At 58.3% G+C, this 18,626-nt stretch overlaps 9 protein-coding genes across 9 annotated transcripts; 6 read left to right on the top strand and 3 right to left on the bottom strand.

The window, feature by feature from the left end:
* The first annotated feature begins 43 nt into the window (after nt 1-43).
* On the top strand, nt 44-3,669 carry K452DRAFT_283961 (uncharacterized protein). The gene is made up of 5 exons (XM_033539865.1): nt 44-227; nt 333-604; nt 793-2,002; nt 2,053-2,587; nt 2,644-3,669. Exons 1-5 carry the CDS (start codon nt 202-204, stop codon nt 3,400-3,402), a joined length of 2,802 nt encoding a protein of 933 aa, XP_033401322.1. The 5' UTR covers nt 44-201; the 3' UTR covers nt 3,403-3,669.
* A 113-nt stretch (nt 3,670-3,782) lies between these two features.
* Nucleotides 3,783-4,572, top strand: K452DRAFT_283960 (uncharacterized protein). The gene has a single exon (XM_033539864.1). It carries the CDS (start codon nt 3,875-3,877, stop codon nt 4,376-4,378), a length of 504 nt encoding a protein of 167 aa, XP_033401321.1. The 5' UTR covers nt 3,783-3,874; the 3' UTR covers nt 4,379-4,572.
* Nucleotides 4,573-5,064: 492 nt separating this feature from the next.
* On the top strand, nt 5,065-5,503 carry K452DRAFT_283956 (uncharacterized protein). Its single transcript, XM_033539863.1, has one exon. The coding sequence runs from the start codon at nt 5,183-5,185 to the stop codon at nt 5,366-5,368; it is 186 nt and encodes a 61-aa protein (XP_033401320.1). The 5' UTR covers nt 5,065-5,182; the 3' UTR covers nt 5,369-5,503.
* Nucleotides 5,504-5,727: 224 nt separating this feature from the next.
* Nucleotides 5,728-6,987, bottom strand: K452DRAFT_221380 (uncharacterized protein; the record flags this gene model as incomplete). Its single annotated transcript, XM_033536515.1, has 4 exons — nt 5,728-5,908; nt 5,967-6,342; nt 6,395-6,550; nt 6,615-6,987. The coding sequence occupies 4 exons, from the start codon at nt 6,985-6,987 to the stop codon at nt 5,728-5,730; spliced, it is 1,086 nt and encodes a 361-aa protein (XP_033401319.1).
* A 621-nt stretch (nt 6,988-7,608) lies between these two features.
* On the bottom strand, nt 7,609-10,392 carry K452DRAFT_305596 (uncharacterized protein; the record flags this gene model as incomplete). Its single annotated transcript, XM_033542913.1, has 3 exons — nt 7,609-9,605; nt 9,658-10,285; nt 10,348-10,392. 3 exons carry the CDS (start codon nt 10,390-10,392, stop codon nt 7,609-7,611), a joined length of 2,670 nt encoding a protein of 889 aa, XP_033401318.1.
* Nucleotides 10,393-11,468: 1,076 nt separating this feature from the next.
* K452DRAFT_264787 (uncharacterized protein) lies at nt 11,469-13,771 on the top strand (the record flags this gene model as incomplete). The annotated part of the gene is made up of 3 exons (XM_033538710.1): nt 11,469-11,679; nt 11,749-13,597; nt 13,685-13,771. Exons 1-3 carry the CDS (start codon nt 11,483-11,485, stop codon nt 13,769-13,771), a joined length of 2,133 nt encoding a protein of 710 aa, XP_033401317.1. The 5' UTR covers nt 11,469-11,482.
* Nucleotides 13,772-14,582: 811 nt separating this feature from the next.
* On the bottom strand, nt 14,583-15,899 carry K452DRAFT_221043 (uncharacterized protein; the record flags this gene model as incomplete). The annotated part of the gene is made up of 3 exons (XM_033536495.1): nt 14,583-14,901; nt 15,154-15,679; nt 15,794-15,899. 3 exons carry the CDS (start codon nt 15,897-15,899, stop codon nt 14,583-14,585), a joined length of 951 nt encoding a protein of 316 aa, XP_033401316.1.
* Nucleotides 15,900-16,148: 249 nt separating this feature from the next.
* Nucleotides 16,149-16,548, top strand: K452DRAFT_221235 (uncharacterized protein; the record flags this gene model as incomplete). The annotated part of the gene is made up of 2 exons (XM_033536506.1): nt 16,149-16,349; nt 16,417-16,548. 2 exons carry the CDS (start codon nt 16,149-16,151, stop codon nt 16,546-16,548), a joined length of 333 nt encoding a protein of 110 aa, XP_033401315.1.
* A 209-nt stretch (nt 16,549-16,757) lies between these two features.
* K452DRAFT_295208 (uncharacterized protein) lies at nt 16,758-17,844 on the top strand (the record flags this gene model as incomplete). The annotated part of the gene is made up of 3 exons (XM_033541787.1): nt 16,758-17,234; nt 17,324-17,548; nt 17,713-17,844. The coding sequence occupies 3 exons, from the start codon at nt 16,758-16,760 to the stop codon at nt 17,842-17,844; spliced, it is 834 nt and encodes a 277-aa protein (XP_033401314.1).
* Nucleotides 17,845-18,626: the final 782 nt, after the last annotated feature.

Raw genomic sequence — 18,626 nt, 5'->3', positions numbered from 1 at the left:
GCCGTGCTCAAGGCATCCACGCCCGCTGACACGACTTCCTATGCGATGCGATTGTCCCACTTTGTATATGAACAGAAGTCGCTCCTGCTTCGACCACGTTTCTTGAGCTTCCCTCTGACCCTGAGACCACGCTGTCGCCCACCAGTGTTGTACGAATCGATCTTGAAGCAGCAGCACCAAAGCCGTGCTCAATCCACCAGCATGCCTCCCAAGCAAGCTACCTTGGGGTATGTCAAGTCAAGCCAGCAGACGATAGGGTGCGCAACTTTCTGCCGCCCCTACAATTGCAATGCTGCCTGTTCAATTGAGAGACCCATGCTGACTCTAAGTAGCAAGTTCTTCGGAAAACCCAGTGCGCCGCAACAGTCGAAACTTTCCTTCTCTACCAAGGCGAAAAGCAAGGCAGCTAAGTCTGAAGAAGCGGAGGAAGTCGAGTCTGCCAAGTCGCCATTGAAGAAGGAAGCCTCGAAAAAGAAGGTGCAAGAGAATGGGCATTCCGAAGAGGTGCAAGATGAGGACGTGGACATGAAAGACGAAGGCGCATTTGACAAAGATGCCGCCGCTGTGAATGAGGACGATGAGGATAGTAAGGTAGCAAGCCCACGTAAGTCGCCGCCCTTTCGCATGCCTTCTACGTCAATTTCGCCCTTGGGTTTTTTCCATTACACATTGCCATGAGAACCTTTTGTCTTTCCAAAACCTCGATTTCGATTCTTGAGCACCTTCGACATTCCAGTCATTATTCCTCCAGTGAAATCGGGGCTTAGAAATCCACTAACCAAAATATCACAGCAGCAAAGAAAAGGGTTCATGAAGAGACCATTGAGGAGGATGAAGATGATGACGGTCCAGTTTCTACGACGCGGAAGTCGAAAAAGGCGCGTGCGAGCAAGAAGCCTGAACCCTCTGCTAAAGCCGAGCCTAAGAAGAAGGCCACTCAGACAAAAGCTGAGAAGCCGGCTACGAAAACCAAATCTAAGGTGAAGCAGGAGGAAGTAGAAGACGAACAACAAGAGGCTCCGTCTCCTTCGTCGAAATTAAAAGCCACGGCGAAGGCAACTACTGGACGGAAAAGAAAGACTGCCTCGAAGTCCACCGAAGATGAAGCCGAGACGGCAGCTAAGGCGGCTGCTGAAGATGGTGTGAAGTCGGAAGCGTCTTCCGAAAAAGCCTCGCCTGAGCCAGACAATGAAGAGGTTGTCTCGTCTGAGGAAGAAAAGCCTGAAGTTGCTGCGAAGGCTCGGGCGAAGGTCCAATCTACACTGAAGGATGCTGGCGAAAATGCCTACCCGGATTGGAAGGCGGGCGACCCTGTGCCCTACGCCGCACTTTGCGCTACTTTTTCAAAGATTGAAATGACGACCAAGCGCCTGGAAATATCGGCGCATTGTTCAAAATTTCTACGACAGGTGCTGCGGTTGACACCCAACGACCTTCTCCCAACAGTGTTGCTCATGGTCAACAAGCTTGCCGCGGACTTTGCTGGTATTGAGCTTGGTATCGGCGAGTCAATCATCATGAAAGCAATTGGTGAGACTACTGGCAGGAGCCTACAAGTCATCAAGACAGACCAGAATGAAATCGGTGACCTAGGACTTGTGGCTGCTAAGAGCAGGTCCAACCAGCCTACTATGTTCAAGCCAAAGCCATTAACTGTGCGCGGTGTCCATGAAGGGCTCCTGACCATTGCAACAATTGAGGGCCAGGGTACACAAACCAAGAAGGTCGCTGGTATCAAGAAGCTCTTGTCTGCTGCTGATGCACATCTGGCTGGCAAGGGCAGCAAGGGTGTTGACATTACAAAGGACAAAGGTGGCCCTAGTGAGGCCAAGTTCATTGTCCGAACTCTAGAAGGTAAGCTTCGATTGGGCCTAGCAGACAGGTCTGTGCTTGTTGCCCTTGCCCATGCTATGGTCTCGCATGAAGTCGACCCTAGCGGCAAAAAGGTTCCCAGCACCGAGCAGTTGGCCAAGGGAGAGAGGACTTTGAAGTCGGTCTATAGGTAAGCAATTTGTGCCGCCTCAAGAAAATTGTTCGCTAACGTTTGTTTAGTGAGCTTCCCAGCTACGAAGTCATTGTTCCGGCCATGATCGAGCACGGCATGGAAAAGCTGCCCGAACACTGCAAGCTCCAGGCCGGTGTACCACTCAAGCCTATGCTTGCCAAGCCGACCAAGTCCATCACTGAGGTGTTGGACCGTTTTGAAGGCAAGAACTTTACATGCGAGTACAAATATGACGGCGAACGTGCGCAGATACATTTTGTTGCACACGACGCCGAGCAAGATTTCAAGACTGCTGCGCCGTCGGCAGGCAAGACTGAGAGAGGCATTTCCAACATCTTTTCGCGAAACTCGGAGGATCTATCCAAGAAGTACCCTGATATCCTTGCGAAACTTCCCACCTGGGTCAAAGAAGGCACGAAAAGCTTTGTTCTGGACTGCGAAACTGTGGGGTGGGACGTAGATGAGAAGAGGGTTCTGCCATTCCAGACGCTTATGACACGGAAGAGGAAGGACGTGAAGGTGGAAGATGTCAAGATCAAGGTCTGCGTCTTCGCCTTCGATCTCCTGTTCCTCAACGGCGAGGTAAGCCACATCTTCTCTCGTCTCTCATGACAGACTCCATCTAACATAGCATTCAGCCTCTTGTCAACAAATCCTTCCGCGAGCGTCGTGAACTCTTGCACGAATCCTTCCAGCCGGTCGAAGGCGAATTTGCCTTTGCCACATACGGCGACGCCAACGACCTCGACGCGATCCAAGTCCTGCTCGACGAGTCCGTTAAAGCCTCGTGCGAAGGTCTGATGGTCAAAATGCTTGACGGTCCGGAATCGTCGTACGAGCCGTCGAAGCGATCGCAGAACTGGCTCAAGGTAAAGAAAGACTACCTGTCGGGCGTAGGAGACAGTTTGGACCTGGTGGTGCTGGGCGCCTACTTCGGCAAAGGCAAGCGCACATCGGTCTACGGCGCCTTCACGCTGGCATGCTACAACGCAGCCACAGAAACATACGAGACGATCTGCAACATCGGCACAGGCTTCAGCGACGAGATGCTAGCCTCGCTGCACGCGCAACTGAGCCCGCACATCATCGAGCGCCCGAAGCCATTTTACGCGCACAGCCAGGGCAACAAGGACCAGCCCGACGTGTGGTTCGAGCCGCGCTTTGTGTGGGAGGTCAAGACGGCGGACCTGACGCTCAGCCCGCGCTACATGGCGGCCATGGACACGCTCGGGCTCGGCAAGGGCATCAGTCTGCGCTTCCCCCGTTTCATCCAGCAGCGCGAGGACAAGAAGCCCGACGAGGCTACTGGCGCCCGCCAGGTCGCTGAGATGTATCGTAAGCAGGAGTCTGTCAGCAAGAACAAGGGGCCTAGCGCCGACGACGACTTCGAGTATTAGGTGAGAGCTGCGGAAGTCTGGTGTTGACGGACGGATGGGACTGGCTACTGGGTATAACCGGGTGGCGAAAATTTGTAGCTTCAAAGGAGGACGGGTACATGCATTGTGGTGGCTTCGGAGTCCGATCGAATTCGCTGGCGTTCATGTGACATAGATATCGGTGGCTTCAAGCTGATGGGGGGCGGGTGCAGGGGGCAAAAAAGTCGCCGGGGTTGCTTACAGATCGTATAATACACAGCACCTAACCTACCTACATATGCTCTACAGCCACACGCCCACCTAGGGAATCGACTGTTTGCTTTTTGTGCGTGCATGTATGTGAAATGAAATGCGACATTTGTCAACTTCCACCACTTCATCTAAGATTACTTATGTAGTACACGACGGACCTGCAATGATGATGGCAGCGTAGCGGCAGCAGCAACAGTAACAGCAGTAACACAACCAACAACAACAACCACCCGCCGCCACGATGCCGAAGAAAGACGCAATCCAATCAATCCAATCAAGCATGAAGGATGATGGTTCTGGGACTCCGCAAAACGGACGAACTCACTCTCGAACATACTGTACCTACCTACAGACAGAGACGCCCGACGGACGTGAAGCGCGCGCCCCGCCCCGTCGCCTCCTTCCCGACGCGGAAGAAAATGAAGACACACTACACTGGTTTCAGCGTCTTACCTTATACCGTAGCAGTGGCAGTAGTAGCAGCGGCGTCACCAACAGCAGCAGCAGCAATAACCATAGGTACGGTACCCACGACGACAACAGCAACAACAACATCATCAGCACACAATCCGCACACAGTCCACACACAATCCACACCCCCCCAAAAAGGCAAAGGGGAGCGGGGGGGGAGAGCGCGGTATCGTTTACGCAACAACAGCAACAGCAAGTAGCAGCAAGCAGCAGCAGTTTAAAAGCGGGAAGTTGCCAGCCCCCCACACACGACAAGCAGCGACCGACCGACTGAACTAACCCGGGGTATAGTCTAATGAAGGGGAAATAACTAGGATAGAAGCACGAGCAAGAAAAAAAGTGCAGGAGCATAAAAAGGGAAAAGCAGCAAGAAAAAGCAGTGAAAAAGCAAAAAGAAAACGCAAAATCAAAGAAAGGCAAAATAAGGCAGCAGGTTGGGTTGGGTAGATAGATAAATAGTTAGGAAACCGGGGGGAGGGAGATGAAAAGAAAAGAAAAAGCCTGTGTCGCTTGCGGCGGCTTGATAGAAAAAGCAAAGAACAAAACAGAATAAGCGCGCTTTCTCTTTCTCGGTCAATCAATCAATCGAAAAGGAAATGGGTGATGGGGAGGGGGATGGGGGTGTAGATGTGTGGAGAGAGAATGAAGAATGAAGAGGAAGAGCAGCCATGCTACGCCACGCTACGCCACGCCATGTCCATGCCCCTAGGAGTACTCCCATCCGCTCTGTCCCGTCTGTCCCGTCTGTCCCGTCCATCCATCCATCCATCCATACATTTGGAGGTGTTAGGTGTGAGTAAGGTATAGGTATAGGTATCTTCAAACGCGCAGAAGTAAAAAATGACGGGGCAGCAGGCGTGCTATGGCCCGCGAAAAGCCCGAGTGCCTCCCTCCCCCATGCCTGCCTGCCTGCCTGCCCGCCTGCCTAGGTGCTACCGTTATACGCCCGCCCAACCGCTTGCCGTGAGTGGAAGATTTTTTGAAGAGAACCAGAAAAAGAAGAGAAAAAAAAAAAAAAAAAAAACGCAGAAACTCCTTCCTGATGCTATATGTGATGCCCCACCGCCCTGTGCTCATAATGTACATGGCGCCGCCGCCCCGAGCGCCGTTTGATGATCCGTCCGTCCGTGCTTTTTTTCTTTTGTGTTGTCGTGTTTTCCAGAGCAGAATAAACGCCCCCTCTCCCCCTCCTCCGCAAAGTAGAGAGAATGGTGTGGGTACCGTAGGGGAGCAAGTCCGAGAGCCCTGCGCAGAGAGGAACTGAAACGCAGTGGAGATAACGGCAAGGAAAACGTCTCCTCGTTCTTCGTCAAACCCGAACAAAGGGAAGATTGCTGGCCAAGAAGATCTGCTGCCTCCCTGTCAAAATATCGTTCGTGTCGCATATTCTCCAGACGACAACACCGTATGCAAGTCATAAAGGAGATCCGATGCCAAGAACGCCGTCCTTAGGTTTCGTTGGGAGACGGTGTGGGGCTGTTGGAGGCGGTCAAGAGGTCCGAAAGCTCTTTCTTCAGAAAAGAAAGCTCCCGGTCGCCGCCTCCAACAAGACGGTTCGTGTCTGAAAAGTGAAAAATCAACTAATTACTGGAATGGAGGGTGGTAACGGGCCGCTGGGGCTCCTCAATGCAACAAACCGGGGTTGTTGGTGTCGACGACGTTGTCGGACAGGTTGATGAGGAGCTGTGCGAGGCAGCGCTTTGTGGCGGCGTCGTCGCGCAGAACGGACGAAAAGGTAGCGTCACGCAGCGGCTCAGGGAGACACTGGCGGAGGGCCTCGCGGGCACGAGCATTGTCGCTCAATCTGAAGGTCACAACCAATTAGCTCTCGAGATTTACAGTATAGGCAGGTAACATATTACCGGAGGAAACAGCGGACGACGTGCTTCAGCAGGCGAACCGTCTGTTGCTCGACGAGCTGGTTGACCATATTCGAGAGGACAGTTCCGACGGCGTAGAAGCGCTCGTAGGTCTGGCATATGTATGCAAGCCCGAGGTCGTCGAGGAGAATCTTTTGAACAATGAAGATGGCGACCGTCTTGCTGAGCTCAGAACCAGTCTCCATTATGCGCAAGCAGAGCGGAATAATCTCCGTGGTCAACAGGAAGTTGATGACATCCGAGGAGTCGTTCTTGACCAGCGCACCAATGACACCAAGCGACGTCAACCGCAAGTATTCGAAGGGACGAGACTTTGAGGTTGTGTTCAGGAAGGGGTAGAGGAATAGAGGGATGTGGGCTGCAATGCTGTCAGCGATGCGCATTCGCTAGCGACTGTGGATCCAGCGTACCGCTCAGGAAGAGACCGCGAGTCTCGGTGTGCGACGCGACGCACTGCAGCAGGGCGAGCGCATTGCAGACGCGGTTCGAAGCGGCGGCAGTGAGCTGCGATGGGTTGAGCAGCGGATAGACGGAGATGATCTCCTGTAGCAGGGAGCTCATGACGCCTAACGCCGTGTCAGTTGTCAGCCAGACTTGCCCCGCGGGGGACTCGACGACGCATTCACGCACCAAAGGAATGCCAGAGAATCAGAGCGAGCTCGGGCACCTGTTCGCGCTTCTTGCTCAATTCCAGCAGGGCCGTCTCCCTCGTATCCGGGCGCATAAGCTGCGCGATCCAGTCCAACACGCGGCGGTTCTCCTCACTGACGCCTTGGTCGGCCACGGCAAGGGTAGGGTCGTGGGCGGAAGCCCCCATGCCGGCCATGCCGGCTACGTTTGCATTGCTGTTCGCGGCGATTCTGTTGTAGTGCTGCTGCTGGGCGGCGGCGGCGGCGGCGGCAGCGGCCTGGGCCTGGGCATGCTGCTGGGCGGCATGGTGGGTGTGAGGCCAATCAGCGGGTGATTGGTGATACTGGTGGGAGTAGACGTGCTGTCCCAGCATGATGAATGATGTCGAGGGTACGCTGAGGGGCGGGGGTTGGTTTTGCGACGCAGGTGTTGGGTGTTGATTGTCGACGGTCCTGCGGTCTGCGGGTGAAGTGCGTGCGGGACTGTGCTACTCGAAGCTCCAACTCCAGGATCTGAGAGTTGTCACAGCCCGCTTCCTGCGCCACCGGTCACGTGCATACATGTCGCCGTGCGCTAACCTCGGCGCGGCCTAGAACGCGTCTCACGTTGGTATAGAGTCCTCGGGGAAAAGCACCTGTTCTCCATTTCATCGCGTCTAGCCAGTACCTTCGTTGCCAAATGGGAAGACTCCACGCTCGCTAATGACGGTCCGTCACGAAAAGTATACGCGCAAAACTACTAAGGCACCCTTTACCCTACCGCTTCAGCAAAGCCACGGGCCAAGAAAAGAAAATGAACAGCTACCAAATTCCACCCATTAAAAAAAGAAGTCGATGTCGATGCCGCCGGGCACCGCTCGTTTTGAAAGCCCCAACTCGGAAAAACTACCGCAACAATGGACAAAGGAGATTCGTGAGGCTAGCATCCCGCCGGCCGCGTCTGGTGGCGCGTGAGGAAAGAGTCCAGGCACAGCCTCTCGAACTCATGCATCTCTCTACAGGCGCAGCTCGTCCAGAATCTTCTGCGCCAGGCTCTTGTACTGCCAGGTGCCACCATCCACCTTCTTGAATTGGATACCGTGCAGCGACAGCAACGGCACCTTGACAATGTAAATCTCGAACTTGAGGACCATGCTGCCTCCAAGGTCGCTCTGGACATGCGTCGTCGTCTCTCCAGCAGCCCTGGCGCGGCCTGACCTCGGGTCATCGCGGCCATCGCTCTCGTCCGAATCCTCCGAGTTCGTGTAACTATGATCCGCGCGACGGTTGCGCCGAGCAGATCTAGGCGTCTGAGGAGTCCTTTGTGCGTTGTCTCGGACCTCGTCGCGCTCACGCTCAGCCCCCATCAGGCCTCCAAAGCTGATTCTCCGCTTGTGTGATGACCCGCCAGACGCAGCCTGGTTAGGGCTCAATTGCGAGGACGGATTGTCGTTGGCTTGGTTGAGGTCAATGCTAGGAGAATGACGGCAGCTGAATCCGCTTCGACTCTCCCAGTACTCCACGCCCAGTTGCTTGAGAACACGTATGATATCCGTGCGGATCACCGACAGAGGCTTGCTGCTAGTAGTGGAGACACTGAACAAGCCCTTCAGGTAGACCGGCTTGATGGTCTCGGGGCTCCGAGCCTCTTCAGCGGACTCGTTGGCCTCGGCTTCAGCAACCTCCTGGTCCGTCTCTTCTGGGACGTTTTGCTCTCTTCCATGCTCGCGGCGTGCGCGGCGTATCTGCATGCTTTCCCTACGCGCGTGACCAAGAGACTTCGTCCGGGAGGCAGGAGCACTACGAGCACCGCTAGCCAGCGCAAATTCTTCAGAGGTATTGACATCTCTAGGAACAGGGCGATGGCCGCCAACACTGGACTTGTCCGATCCACTCGTCGGCGGAGGAAGTGGCTCCTGGGCTCCATCCGAAGATGCTCCTCTCTTCATCATCCGTCGGCGGAGTTCAGCAGAGTTGACGCTTGTCGACCTTCCGAGCCCCTTTAGCTTTTGAGTAGTACTGAGACCAGCAGTTGATGGAGTAAGCATATCGGGATGGTCGGTAGGCGGCGCATGCGAAGGCGAATGGGCGCTTCTGTCCCTAGGTCTGCGCATACTGAAGCTTCGCAGAGGGAAGCCGGAGCTTTCCTTCTCTTCGCCTTGCGGCACGTTGATGGCAGGAGGAGGGTTGGACCTGTCACGTCCTGTAGACTTGGCATGCTTCCGCGTGCTGAACCGACGAAGTAGACCCGTAGTGGTGCTTTCTTTCTTTGTCGGAGCTGGCTCATTTGGCGGGGTCATGACAGCTGGCGGAGGTGGAGGCGGAGGGTTCAGGTTCATCTTCTGCAAGCCCTCAGTGACCTCTTCCTCGCCATGCGTCCGAGCCCTAGGTCTGGAACGACCGCCAGTCGGCCTCTCTCCAGCCATCTCGTAGGAGTTGCTGTTGGTGTAGGCCGCCTCAGGTGCCGGGAGGTCTGGGATCTTGAAGGGCTTCTCGCCAGGCACCTTGGGCATACTGAGAGCACCTGGGTTCGCTTCAGCACGTTCGCGCTCCTGCTTCTCCCGAACCAAGTAATACACTGAGACTAAAGGATTGAAAGCATTGACAGGGTCAGAGCCGAGCGGCAAGGTCTCGGACGACGGGTTGGTGAGCGTGTCTCTGCTCATCGAGTTACGGCGCTTGTAAAAGTCAAACACTCCGCGCTTCCGTTCGGCTTCCGGTGTCGGGTTCTGCATCCTCTGCGCCGCAGCACGAACAGCACTCTGGTACTCTTCAGACTGGATGGTCTTGGTGAGCTGGGAAGTGATGTATTCCGGAGGACCAAAGTCAAACCCAGTCATTTTCTCGATGATCTGGGGATCCAATGGAAGTTGAAGAGGTTCTCTGTGAGGAAGGAAGTTCTCCGGTGGGCCATTGAAGCCCTTGGTAATCCACGGATGGACCATGATCTCGGCAAGACTGGCACGCTGCCGAGGGTCGGTGACCAGCATCCTGGAAATGAGGTTCTTGCACTCTGTTTGGACTGTTAGTCACTTGTTCAATTGTTCAGAGGGAATTACACGTACCTGCAGTAAGCCATGGTGGATAATCGACATGCCCCTTTTTGATCTTGGCATGCAGCTGCGGCATGCTCTGATCGTCGAACGGGACTTTACCACAGACCAGAACGTAGAGAACAATACCAAAACTCCACACATCAACCTCAGGCCCGGTGTACTGCTTAGCCTGCAGAAGTTCGGGAGCAGCAAAATACAAACTACCGCAGAACGTCTTGAGCGTGCTCCGCGGGGAAAACAGGTTACTGAGACCAAAGTCAATGATCTTAATGTCACCGGTCTTGCTGATCAAGATGTTTTCAATCTTGAGGTCTCTGTGGACGATGCTGTTGCGATGACAGTAGTCGAGAGCGCTGGCAATCTGGCGGCCAAACTTGCGCGCCTGCTTTTCCTTCAAGCGGCCATGGGAGATGATGTAGTCAAGCATCTGCCCACCATTGACGTACTCGAAGAGCATGTACCAGTGATAATGCGTCCGAACAACATCGCGCATGCCACAAATGTAAGGGTGGTTGACCAGAGTAACAATGGCGGCCTCCCTGGCCGTCCGGATCTCCTTGGAGTGATCTGCCCTCTCACGATCCGCTTGGTTGCGGTGCTCATCGGTCGACTGTCTAGGCACTATCTTGACAGCACACTAAGGCAATCACCACGTCAGCTAGCTCGGACTTTTTTTGCAATGCTTGGCAATACGCGTACCTGTTCGTTCGTCTCGATATTCTTGGCCAACTTGACCTTGCCCATGCTACCAGCACCGATTGTCTTCCCCAAAGACCACTGCCCGGTTGTAGCTCCTATGGTAGTCCTCCGGCGGCCGGACGTGTTGTTGGTGGTAGGCGCATGGCGGGGAGTGCTTTCCCCAGTCGGCGGGTTGGTAGGTGCGCTGCTTGCTGTCGCCGAGCCAGCGTCGGAGACATAGCGCGAGTGTCTAGTCCGAGACGTCTCTCGGCTGGTCCGACTAGGCTCAGCGCGTGACGCGGCCGGCGGCTGCTGGGTGCTGCGCTCGCGCGATTCGCTGCGGCGCGAGGACGAGGGCCGGGCGACGTTGGTCTGCTCGAAGTCTCTCTTGGCTACGGTTGTCAAATGCGCCTGCTGGCTGGAGGCGGAGCGCGCATGTTGGGATTGCGAGTGAGAGCGATGCGGCGAGGGAGGAGGGGCAGCTGACGACCTGACCGACTGGGAGCGATGCGGCGGCCGGGAGCTGGAGGACGACGCGTTGTGGACGACGGCGGGCGAGGCCGAGGCAGGCGCAGACATGTTGCTGGGACTCAGGGACTTGGTGCAGGACGGTCGTAGGAAGCTGAGGCGTTAAGCAGGGTTGAATACGGTGCCTGGGCCAGATCGGCACGGCAGTCCTGGCTGAGCGTATCCGTAATTAGGCGCCCACTGACGCACGGCACCGGTAGGATAGGCGAGAGCGATGGGAGTCGGAGGGTGTAGGCGGTCGTCCTCTTTCGCATGGGCCTGCGGGCGCGACTTGGAGGCCCCAGTAGATTTGGGGGGGAAGCTAGGTGAGCAGCGCGCACGTCGTTTGGGCAACGGCGGCGGTGGTTGTGTGCTCTGGTGAGAGCGTGGCTGTGAAATGAGAGCTCGCACCCGCTTGGCCCCCGAAAATGGCAGCAGAGAGAGCGAAAAGGCAGATATGATGGGAGCCGGCAGGTTTTGGGTTTAGGAGGTTGTTGGCGTCGACTTGTTGGCTGGCTAGACTGACAGGGTCTGAGCACGCCGACAGAATGATGGCATCGCAGCCCGGCGCCCGAAAACGCCGTGGGTTTGTAGCCGTGTTGTGTCAGCTTCCACTATTCGACGAACAACCCACACGTCCACACCCATCATGGCCCACAAGCGCTCGCGCGCCGCCTTCGAGGCCGACCTGCACGCGCCCTATGCCCTTTTCGGCACCCCGCTGCCTCCTCTCGACGACAACGCCCGCGACGACGGCTCCTACGTGCCCGTCTGGAAGCAGGACGTCACTGACGACCGCGGCCGAAAGCGTCTGCACGGCGCCTTCACCGGCGGCTTCAGTGCAGGGTGAGACTATAAGCTATCAGGTCTTCATTTTGCAAAGCAACCGTCTACTGAAACTAAAGCCCCGCGCAGCTACTTCAACACGGTCGGCTCCAAAGAAGGATGGACGCCCTCGACCTTTGTGTCCTCGCGCGCCAATCGCCACAAGGACCAAAATAATGCCGCTCAAGCCCGCCCCGAGGACTACATGGACGACGAGGACCTCGCAGACGCCCGCGAGGCCGAAAAGATACAAACCGCCGGCGCCTTCTCCGGCTTCGGCACGGCTGGCGAGGCCGCTGCCCTCCAGAATGTGCTTATGGGCATGATAAAGACCACTGGCGAGACAATGGGCGTGAAGCTTCTCCAGAAAATGGGCTGGAAACCTGGCCAAGGCGTAGGGCCGAGGATACGGCGGAAAGCGCGACTGGACCCAGGCGAAGAAGCAGGCCAGGATGCAGGCCAACAAATGCACCTCTTCGCGCCTGACAATTCCAAGATGATTACGTTTCGGCGCAAGAATGACCACAAGGGTCTGGGATACGAGGGCGAGGCCCGCCTGTCAGAGCCCACGAAAGCAGACAAAGCCGCCGAGGAGGAAGAAAGCAATGGAGAAAGAGATTTCGGCTCCTTGGGCGCACCGCGAAAGCCAAAGGCGAAGCCAGCGAAACGAGGCGGTTTCGGCGTGGGCGTGTTGAATGACACGGGCTCTGACGAGGAAGATCCCTATGAAATGGGCCCCAAGATCTCCTATAATCGGGTTATTGGCGGCGACAAAAAGACAAAGAAGAAGGTTGGAACCACCAAGCCCTCCTTGGGCTCTGCAAATCCCCTTCTGGGGGCAAAACCCGTGTTCATCTCAAAGAAAGCGCGAAAACCCGAAGCTGGCTTTCGCAAATGCCACGACGGCCGGTTCCCACTCGACGGCTTTATCCTCGCAACCCAGGCGCTGAGCATCTCCGACGGCGCCAAGTGGGCACCGCCCTCCATCCCCGAAGGATGGAGCAGCTCCAAGAAGGCGGCCTCAGTCACTTCCCCAACCGCAGCGTCCTACCAATCGACCTCGGACGCAGCCAAAGCCTCGACGCTCGACGCCAAGGCGCGCGCCGCCCTCCTCGGCGAGGCCGCCCTGCCCGGCAAATCCGTCTTCGACTTCGTCAGCCCAGCCGCACGCGCCCGCCTCGTCGCCTCCACAGGCAACGCCAACCTCCCCCAAGCGCTCGGCGAAGCCGCGCCGGAGGGCTTCCGCAAAACCGACGCCGCGCGCCACCAAGACCTGTGGAACATGGTGCCAGCGCTGGACGCCACGACGGCGGAGCAAGCGCTGCGCCGCGGCTCCTCGGGCTGGATGCCGTACGCCGACGACGCGGGCAAGCGGGCGCGCTACCGCGGCTTCCTGGAGCTGCGGGCGGGGGCGCGCGAGGACCCTGCCCTGCCGGAGCGGCCGCCCGGCATGCGCGTCGCCGAGTGGGCGCAGGAGCTGCGCGAGTTTGCGCACGCGGCGCAGGTGTTCAAGCCGGTGACGGGGATGATGGCGTCGCGGTTCACGACGGCGTCAACACAGCACCCCGCGGCTAGTTCCGGCGAGAGCACGCCCACCACCACCGCCTCTGCCACGCTCACCACGCCCGCGCCGCCGAAACCAAAGTCCCCTGCCGAGGAGGCCGCGGCTCTGGGCATGTTCGGCCCGCTGACGCGCTCGCGCGCTCCCTTCTTCCCGGCGAGGCTGCTGTGCAAGCGCTTTAATGTGCCTGTGCCGGCGCATGTGCGGCCCGGGCCCGACGAGGCGCGCAGTAGTGCTGCTGGGGGGGCGGATGCGCCTACGCCGCCGGATCTGGAGGTGGTGAAGAAGGCGGCGATGGAGGAGATGATGCGGGAGGGGCAGCTGCGGGGGAGTTACGGTAGTGGTGGTGGTGGTGGTGGTGGTGCCGGTGCCACTACTGTTGCGTCTGCGTCTGCGGGTGAGGGTGGGGCTGGGCCTGGGGCCGGGGCTGAGCGCGTGGGCGCGCGTGCCGTCGTCGATGTGGAGCGCAACGAGGCGCTGGAGACGCAGAAGGCGGGCGCTGATCTGTTCAAGGCGGTTTTCGGGAGCGATGATGAGGACGAGGACGACTGAATGCAGTGTGGAGTGGTGGCGTAGGATGCTAGGAGGCTTTCCTCGCTCTCCTATAGTGCCTAGGAGTATGCCCGCCCCGCCGGCACGGAAAGTAGGTAGGTAGGTAGGTGGTTGGGTGGATGGTTGGTCAGGAGGCGCTACTAACCGACTAGTCATGCGTGTGCGGTCCATACATATAGAGTTCAGGCCATGCCCCGGTAAGAATTGGGTTCGCGGGACTGGGGGGTCGGTGGTTGGGTGGTAGGTATACCTAGTGAGTGAGGGGGGAATAAAGTTGGGGGGCAATTGGATGCCGCATCTACAGCCACTTCCTAAAGCACGAAGAGAGAGAGAGAGAGAGATCTATACAAATAAGATGATTGATAGCAAACCAAAGCAAATCAAATCCAGTCATGTGTTTTACGTGTCTCGTCCTCAGGGCATGGCAGGGCGTGGCCCTGCTTCTGCTGCTGCTGCTGCTGCTGCTGCTGCTGCAGTGAGCCCGCCCATCCAGTCGGTCAGTCCGTCGTAAGCCTCGTCTCTCTCGTCTCTCTCATCTCGTCTCGTCTCGTACCGTCTCGTCTCGTACCACTCGCTGCTATCCATCCTGTCCTGTATCTGTAACCAACATCTCCGGACCAGCGCCTAAGTAGCCAGTCAATCTCCAACACGGTCTACCCGCACCCAAAACGCCGCTCAAAGCGCGCTCGTCGCCGCAACCAAGCCAAGCCAAGCCAATCATCGCCCGCTCGCTCGCGCGCTCCCTATGTACCCCCCACCCTCCTCGCACAACCCCTCGCACCCACAAACCCAACACCTAGTCCACCCTTCCCTAGCCGACCCTCCCCGCCCTCCCCGTCTGGATAATCTCGCCCGTGCGCGGATCATCAACGCGCAGCACCGGCCAGGACGCGCCATCCGCCTTGACCAGCGTAAGCTCGAGCTTGGTGCCGAGGACCTTGTACGCAGATTTTTCGGGGTCGATGGGCGCGAACAGCGGCAGCTCGGCCTGGTAGCGCTTGTGGTCTGCGGTGCGCAGGTCGAGGGTGATGCTGGTGGGCGTGCTGAAGGCGATGGTGCTGGTGTCTTTGTCGATTTTTTTGAGGAACAGCGACGCGATTACGCTGGTGGGGGTTTGGTAGAAGTCGTGTCTAAGGCTGTGGTTAGGTGCGCTTTGCTCGTTGTTGGGGGGTGGGTGCTGGGTTTGGGTTGGAGAGAGAGGTCTGCGGAGAGAGGGCTGGGGCTGGGGCCCCGCAATCGCGGGGATGGCACCATGATGTCCTTTCGCACAGTGGACTCCACACGACTCCGCGGGGAAGGCAGCAGGGGCCCACATAAGCAGGTAAGGCCAGCAGCGCGCCACGGCGCCGCACTCACTCACGACTAGGTAGGCACACACTCACCTCACGGTATCGACGACGTCCTCCTGGCCCTCCTCCTTCTTCTTCCCCACAAACAAGTGCCGGGTCTTGGTCGCGCAGCCCTCGATCTTCATGAACTGGTCGAACTCGAGCACGCGCCGCTTGCAGCAGCTCCAGCCCTTGCTGCCCTCGTGGAAGATGGCCACGCCGGGGTGGTGCACGCAGAGCTCGGCGTCACGGGCGGCGCCGGCGGCGTACGTGGCCGAGCAGCCGCGCCGCCGGCACGCCTGCCCCGCCGCGATGGGCAGCGTCTCGTCGTCGGACTCGTCCTCGGGCGGCGCGGGCGACTTGGCCGCCGCTGTCGGTGCGCCGCTGGCCTGCGCTTGTGGCAGTCGCGGCGCTGTGGCCGCCGACAGCGCCTCTGTTGCTGCTGGCTCGGGTGCCGGCTCCGCGGCTTTGGGCGTCGCCGCGGGTGTGTCGTCTACGTCGGAGTGCGTGCCTGTTGTGCAGGGCGGGATGGCGAGGAATTCGTCGAAGGTCAGGACGCGGGGCTTGCAGCATTTCCAACCTGGGTGGTGGGGGAGGTGTCAGTTAGGCTGCTCTCTCTCTGTCTGTCTCACGCTCGACTTGTGACGGCGGTGGGGACGAGGAGGATGTGATGTGATGTAACTGATGTGCGTACCTTTCTGCCCCTCGTGGAACTCTGGCGGGCCCGGGTGGTAGACGCAGGGCTCGGTGTCGTCGTCGTAGTTCTGGCCGCAGCCTTTGTGCACGCACTTTTTGGCCATTGTTGCAATTGGAAAGGGAAAGGAGGAGGAGGAGGTAATAGTGCAAGAGCGAGACTTTTGTCCCGCGCTGGCTGGCTGGCTGGGGGGTCGTGGGCGGTGGCAGCGCGCGGAGCCGCGAGTAGCGCGACAGCCACGGGCGGGATGACGCGAATCTTCGAGAAGGAAAAGGCGGGCGAGCGTGCAGCAGCTAGGGCTGAATTCTGACCGCCCGCGTCTGCAACACCTCTATCTACCTACTATAGAGCAAAAATGTTCCTCCCCTCGGCGCGCCTGCTGCAGCGCGTCTGCCGCATCACCTACTTCATGCGCGACAACTGCGCCCTGTGCGACAACGCGCGCGCCGTCCTCTCCAACGTCTGGGACAAGCGGCCGTTTGAGTACACCGAGATCAACGTCATGGCGCCGGGCCAGCAAAAGTGGAAGGACGTCTACGAGTTTGACACGCCCGTGGTACGTCGTCTTTTGCCAGCAGTAGTAGTGGCTATGTGTAAGCTCATGCATTGTACATAACCCTTAGATCCACGTCGAGCGGCGCCCTGCAACCGACGGGCTCGAGACGACGACGGCCGCGCGCAAGCTCATGCACCGCTTCAAGGAAGAGCAGGTGCGCGCGCTGATGGACGAGGCGGAAAAGGATTCCCCGGCCTGAGAGGGTTAATGCGCGGGGATGAGCCGCGGGGGACCTGACATGCGGGGTTACATGCCTGCCATGTACGTATGTATGTACCTATATGTGTACAGCCTACGTCAACGTCCACAAGTCTTGTTTCGACGCGTCCTCAGTCTTCTCTCCAATACCTACCTCAATCTCTCTCTTCTTTCTTCCCTTCAAACGTCTCAACCAACGCAACCACAACCATGCAAGCCGCGAACCGCTTCCAACGCGCCCTCAAAACCCGCAACCCTACCTTCGGCGCCTGGCAAATGCTGCCGGGGACCAACCACTCGCGGGCCATCGCGCGCAGCAACGTCGACTGGATCTGCGTCGACACGGAGCACGGCAACATCGACGACGGGCAAATGCACGAAGCCGTCGCCGCCATCGCCGCCACGGGCGTCAGCCCCCTCGTGCGCATCGCCGCCAACGAAGCCTATCTCGTCAAGCGGGCGCTCGACGCGGGCGCGCACGGCGTCGTCGTCCCACTCATCCACACCCCCGACGACGCGCGCCGCCTCGTCGCAGCGTGCAAGTTCCCACCCCAAGGGACGCGTGGGTTCGGCTCGCCGTTCCCGCCGCCCGCGTTTGGCATCGCCAGTCTGGGCCAGTACCTGCAGGAGGCGAACGAGGCGCTGGTTACTGTTGTGCAGATTGAGACGAGGGAGGCGCTTGAAAATGTCTGCCTTACCTAAAGTCCCCTACCATCTCTTTGCCCCCCACCTCGACCACAGATCCCAAACCCCATCACCACCACTAACCCCTCAAGGTCGATGCCATAGCCGCCCTCCCCGGCGTCGACGTCCTCCTCATCGGCCCCTACGACCTAGGCAACGCGCTCGGGCACCCGGTGCTCGACGGGACGTTCGCACCCCCCTTAGCCGACGCCATCGAGCGCATCCGCGGCGCGTGCGACGCGCACGGCAAGCGCGCGGGCTTCTATTGCACGTCTGGGGCGCAGGCGCGCGAGTATGCGGATCGTGGGTTTGGCATGGTGAGTCTGCTCCCCCCCTCTGTCCTTGTTTTACGTGGTGAGGCTGTGCTGCTGGTTAAGGGAGGGGGAAGGTGTTGGGTAGAGTAGGATTGGGTGTGGGGGGGAGGGTTTGGGATGCTGCTGCTGCTGCTGCTGCTGATGCTGACATTGTTGCGCCCACCCAGATCTCAATCGCGACCGACGTCCTCGCCATCCCGCACTTCTTCGGCGAGGCGCTTGCGGCGGCCAAGGGCGGGGCGGTGCACGCGGCCGTGCAGGCAGCCAAGGGCGCCGCGGCCAGGCTTGCTGGCGACTGAGTGCGTGCGTACAACGTACGCTACAGTGCCTAGACGAGGATGGGGGCGTGCGTGTGCGTGTGCGTGCGAGGACTTTGGTGTAGGACAGGAAAAGGGGGAGAAGAGAGGGAGACGGGTAGGTAGCAGGGCGTGAGCTGGTGGGTCCAGAGGCCTCGAGCGGTTGGGTGGGCAGGTAAGGTACCTAGATAGGTGCGTGGTGCATGGTGGAGGTTGATGCGGGATAGTTTTCCTCTTAAGTACAGTAGTACAGACGGCACAGGAGCAGCATAATCCTACCTACATACACACGCACGCGTCCACAAAACAACACCGCGGTCAACAGTGCCTCGGCATCTCACTCTGCCACGACTTCGGTGTCTGCTATGTATGTAGTATCGCCCAATCACGCTGCACAGGAGCAGCACAGGCGCAGGCGCACTGGGATGGAGTTCCGTCGGAGTCTCAAATTTGGGCTTCTGCGGCGTACATATTGGGCTCGTTGTCTCCGCCCAAGCACAGAAAAGAAGCCCCGAGTTTTTTTTGGTGCGGTGTTGGCATTGCTCACTACACACTCAACGGCCCCCCGCTCCACCGTAATGCGCCTACAACCGCGGTGCTATTAGATACTCTGCTGTGTGGCATCATAAACGTCGTTATTGCCCCTTTCTCGCTCTCGCTCTCTCGCTCGCTCTCTCTCTCTCTCTCTTTCTTTCTTTCGACCTTTGCGGTATTTTCGGCCCAATCCACCATTCCGGCTTAATAATGTCTCCCCGTTGTTGTTGTCCGACTGTGGTAGTGGGTTA

Source organism: Aplosporella prunicola, assembly GCF_010093885.1.
Source record: "Aplosporella prunicola CBS 121167 unplaced genomic scaffold K452scaffold_4, whole genome shotgun sequence".
NCBI classification, from domain to species: Eukaryota; Fungi; Ascomycota; class Dothideomycetes; order Botryosphaeriales; family Aplosporellaceae; genus Aplosporella; species Aplosporella prunicola.
This window is presented reverse-complemented; position numbering and strand designations above follow the sequence as displayed.